At 36.5% G+C, this 4,156-nt stretch overlaps 1 protein-coding gene across 1 annotated transcript; it reads right to left on the reverse strand.

Moving 5' to 3' along the window:
• Positions 1-1,861: 1,861 nt before the first annotated feature.
• Positions 1,862-4,080, reverse strand: LOC106877190 (G-protein coupled receptor Mth2). The gene has a single exon (XM_014926033.2). The coding sequence runs from the start codon at positions 4,066-4,068 to the stop codon at positions 2,668-2,670; it is 1,401 nt and encodes a 466-aa protein (XP_014781519.2). The 5' UTR covers positions 4,069-4,080; the 3' UTR covers positions 1,862-2,667.
• Between the last annotated feature and the right edge of the window lie 76 nt (positions 4,081-4,156).

Genomic DNA, 4,156 nt, shown 5'->3' on the forward strand with positions numbered 1-4,156 from the left:
AACTTAGATTGGTTTCCGCCATTATCGGCCCAGACCGTGACTAACTCAATAGCACCACCTGGAAAAGTATTTTAGTTAATTATTTCAGGACACCATGGACTCGAGCAGAGAGTTGTTGGTTGAGATGTAACTAGATGTAAGTGGTTTATCCGGTATTTTCTGCAGGAATTTGTTCAGGTACCGTTTGAAAGTTGTGGGGTCTTCTACTTTAATTTCTTTTAGGATAACATTGAAAAGAGCTGGACTATTTGTAATGAAGAAATTGTGTCGCAATGTTCTTATGTGATGTGATCTCGACCTTTGTAGGGAACACATTGCACGGAGGCCTAGTCTTGGGTGAACTGTAAACATAATTCCAATATCATTTGGATAATACTGGTGAAATATTTTCCACATGGTGCGAATAATGTATCACGGCGGCGCAGAGAATAGAGCTTCAGCTGATTAAGTCGAGCTCAATAATCAAGTCCCATCATGCCATTTATGTATTTTTTGTGTGTGATTGATCTTTGTGGCGCTTCGATCCTCATTATGTCTTGTTTTTTGTAGGGGGACCACAATAGACAGCAGTATTCGAAGTGGGGTTCTAGCGAATGTGGAGAAGAGAAGGCTGATGGCTTCATGATCGCTATATTGGAAAGTTCAGAGGATCCATGAGCATCTTCTGCGGGCAACATCGACCTTCTTGCTGATGTTCACACTCCAACTAATGTTGCTGTCAACAGTTACACCTAAGTCTCTGATATTATCCGACGGTTCAAGTAGGTCTCCCGACGGTAGTGGATATGGTTGTTTGAGTGTACCCTCTCTTCCAAAGTGGATGAGCTCAAATTTTTCTTCGTTCAACCGGATATTGTTTTTTGTTTTTTTTGTTTTTTGTGCCCACTGGGTTACTGGGCATAGGTCCAATTGAAGCATTGTTCAATCATATGCTCCCTTAATGACTTTCTGGAGTTTAGAGTCATCTGCAAATATTTTTAGGATGCTATGTTCAATGGAATCTGCAATGTCATTGATACAATGTAAAGAAGTGGACCCAGCACAGTACCCTGTGGGACTCCGCTGATGTCTTTTGCTGGTCTTGAGTGGATGCCATCAACCACAATATATTGGGTCAGTACAGACATAGGATACGTAAGTAAAAAAGCTCATCATTAATGACACGATATTATGATCCACTGAATCTCGTTATTATGCAGTGTATTAGCCAACAAGAACAGATTATTATATGGTATCCCCAGAGGGTGGTGAGCTGGCAGAATCGTTAGCATGCCGGGCGAAATGCTTAGCAGTATTTCGTCTGCCGTTATGTTCTGAGTTCAAATTCCGCCGAGGTCGACTTTGCCTTTCATCCTTTCGGGGTCGATTAAGTACCTGTTATGCACTGGGATCGATGTCATCGACTTAATCTCTTTGTCTGTCCTTGTTTGTCCCGTCTATGTTTGGTCCCCTATGGGCAATAAAGAAATATATGTGGTATCCCCAGTGACTTAACGCATTTATCTAAGTAAGTATTATGACAATTCAAAATAAAGTTTAAAATTAATTGATTTTGCTCTTGTCGAAACAATCTATTTTCTCATGCAAAAAGTTTATATAAGTTACCAGAAGACCAAAAGACTTGTTGAGAATATCATAAAATTAACGAAATGTTGTCTGCATTCTTTTTAACACCATCAGATCTCTCCGTAGATAATGTGCTATGGACAGGAAGATAAATGCACAGCAACATCTTGTTTGCTGGACAAATAAGAGCTGATTAGCAGAGAAATTGTTGGATAATTAAAAGCGATAAATAATAATAATTAATAGAGTTGGGATACAAATGTGATACACGAATAATAGTCTCTTATCACGCACAACTGTCTCTCTACGAATCCCGTCACATGTGACGCAATAAATGTTTTTCAAAGCGTTTTCCAAAAGGCATTTTATTTCATAATTATTCAATATGTGTGTACATTTGTGGGGAGGAAGAGATTATATAAGATAGAAAGAGAATGAGATTATATAAATTAGGAAACTTAACTCCATGCCAATTGCTAGATTAGCAAATTTTGCATGAATCTTTCAAATCGTTTGACCGAAATAAGAGACAACGAAAGACGAGCGAGCTCGAATTTCATAAAAGCAACCCGCATATTCATAAAATGTTAGGTCAACAGAAAATAAATGAGCGTCTCATAAAAAGAATACAATAAAGTTACAAAGTATATGGAGTTTGCAGCAAAAAGTGAGTCCGTTCAACAGTTGACGTGGACAAGAAAATTTTAATATATTGAAGAGCAGGAGAACTGGCCTGAAAGAGATAGACACATGATTTTTACACTTGTAAGATGTTTATCTTACATGAATGTCAATAGATTCCAGAAAATATGACTTTTCTTTTGTTTTTTCGAATCGGCATCCGAGGATTTTCATTTCGAACTGTTCTTAATTATACTTCGTAACTTCAGCTGATTCACAGTCACGAAGATCTATGGTGAAAGGCATTTCAGTTACGACTAACCTGTCATATATTTAGATTTAATATATAACTTATTATCCATCATTTCAATCTTCTTTCTCCTGGCGATATTGAGTATGACCGAAATAAGAGACAACGAAAGACGAGCGAGCTCGAATTTCATAAAATTCATACAAATTTTGCGTAACAAAACTGCGGAGTTAATTAACAGACCCTTTGGTAGGTATATCCGTTCGTGTTGTTTTACGAGTAGAAGTTACATCAACAGATTTTTTTGAGGACGGTTTTATAATTATTTCAAAATTCTTGAGAATATTGCGACGGACAGTCTTTGTTGATAGAAATGATACGCAAATAAATAATCCAACGAATGAGTTTAAAATACAAAATAATAGAGAAAATTCTTCAATTCTTGTAAACGTATACAGAAATGCAAATGTCCACGTTAATCCCATGATAAAGAATAGTTTTACACAAATGATGAACTCCATTTCATTATGTTTTGGTAAATATTTCGAAGAAAGTTTACTTGCCAAATAGAGCCCTCTAGCGGTGAGTGTAAACGCTATGATATTAAGACATAAAATAATCATTACAGGGATTACAAAAAACCATAGCCGACTTTTTCCATTTTCAGTCCAGCAAATACCATTTCCATATTCCGGAGAAAGTCCGTGATTTCCAGGAATATACTCAAATATCAGTGACACTGTTACTATTACAAGTGGACAGATCCAAGCATATAAGGAATACAATACAAATCTCTTGGTAACTTTCCCTTTACTTCGAAGTTGTGTGAATCCTGAGAAAGTGTGCCAGGCATCAAATGAGATGACATTCATCCAGAAGAAACTCGCTAGAAAGGAATAATGCATGACAACAGCTAAAGATTTACACAGCAGTAGAGATGTAGTGATTTGTGATGAGATAAGAAAGAGAAGCTCAGCTACAAACAATGCTGATAAAAGACTAATGAGTAATTTACCTGGTAATGTACGGAGATCAGGTATACAGAGATAAACTATAATAGTGATTACCTGAGCCGGAATAGAGATCACTAGTCCCACTAATGTGATATAACTCTCAGCTACGGAATATTTTGATATTCCATTGATATTTGATATATTATTCGTACCATTGTTTACACAGATACTTATTATACCTTGAGAATCACGAGTGAATTCTGATTGGTTCAGCAAACGTTGGGTATTATTTAAGTAGAGAAGACCATCATTAGTGACGTAATACTCGGATTCATTTAATTTTGTTGCCATACATTTTAGCGGTGGATGGTAGATAACTTGTCGACATTTCTCAATTCTCAAATCGTAGATAGCGTATTTTGGACAGGAAGGCGACTGAACATATCTATTTTCCGTGTTGTCTAATTTATTTGTTACCTTTAGAGTATTGGTATGATAATCAAAAAGTATCGTTAGAGCAAAAGGTCGCATACTGCCAGCTATTTCACTATAAATCACATTACACGTATCACTGGAAAACCCGTTGCATGTAGCACAACCTTTGTTTTTGTAAACTTTATGAAATTTAAGATCGCCATCTACATAGTATGGTTCTGTCTCTACATATATCAATGCCATTGGATCAGACTCACATGCCATTATTTGTTCCTTATTATTGTTATCTTGAGGACAATTCGAAATATAAGGAGTACAACGATGCAAATAT

This window comes from Octopus bimaculoides, chromosome 9 (assembly GCF_001194135.2).
Source record: "Octopus bimaculoides isolate UCB-OBI-ISO-001 chromosome 9, ASM119413v2, whole genome shotgun sequence".
NCBI lineage: Eukaryota > Metazoa > Mollusca > Cephalopoda > Octopoda > Octopodidae > Octopus > Octopus bimaculoides.

Coding starts and splice junctions, on each gene's coding strand:
- LOC106877190 (XM_014926033.2), bottom strand. CDS start 4,068: ATGGCATTGATATATGTAGAGACAGAACCATACTATGTAGATGGCGAT.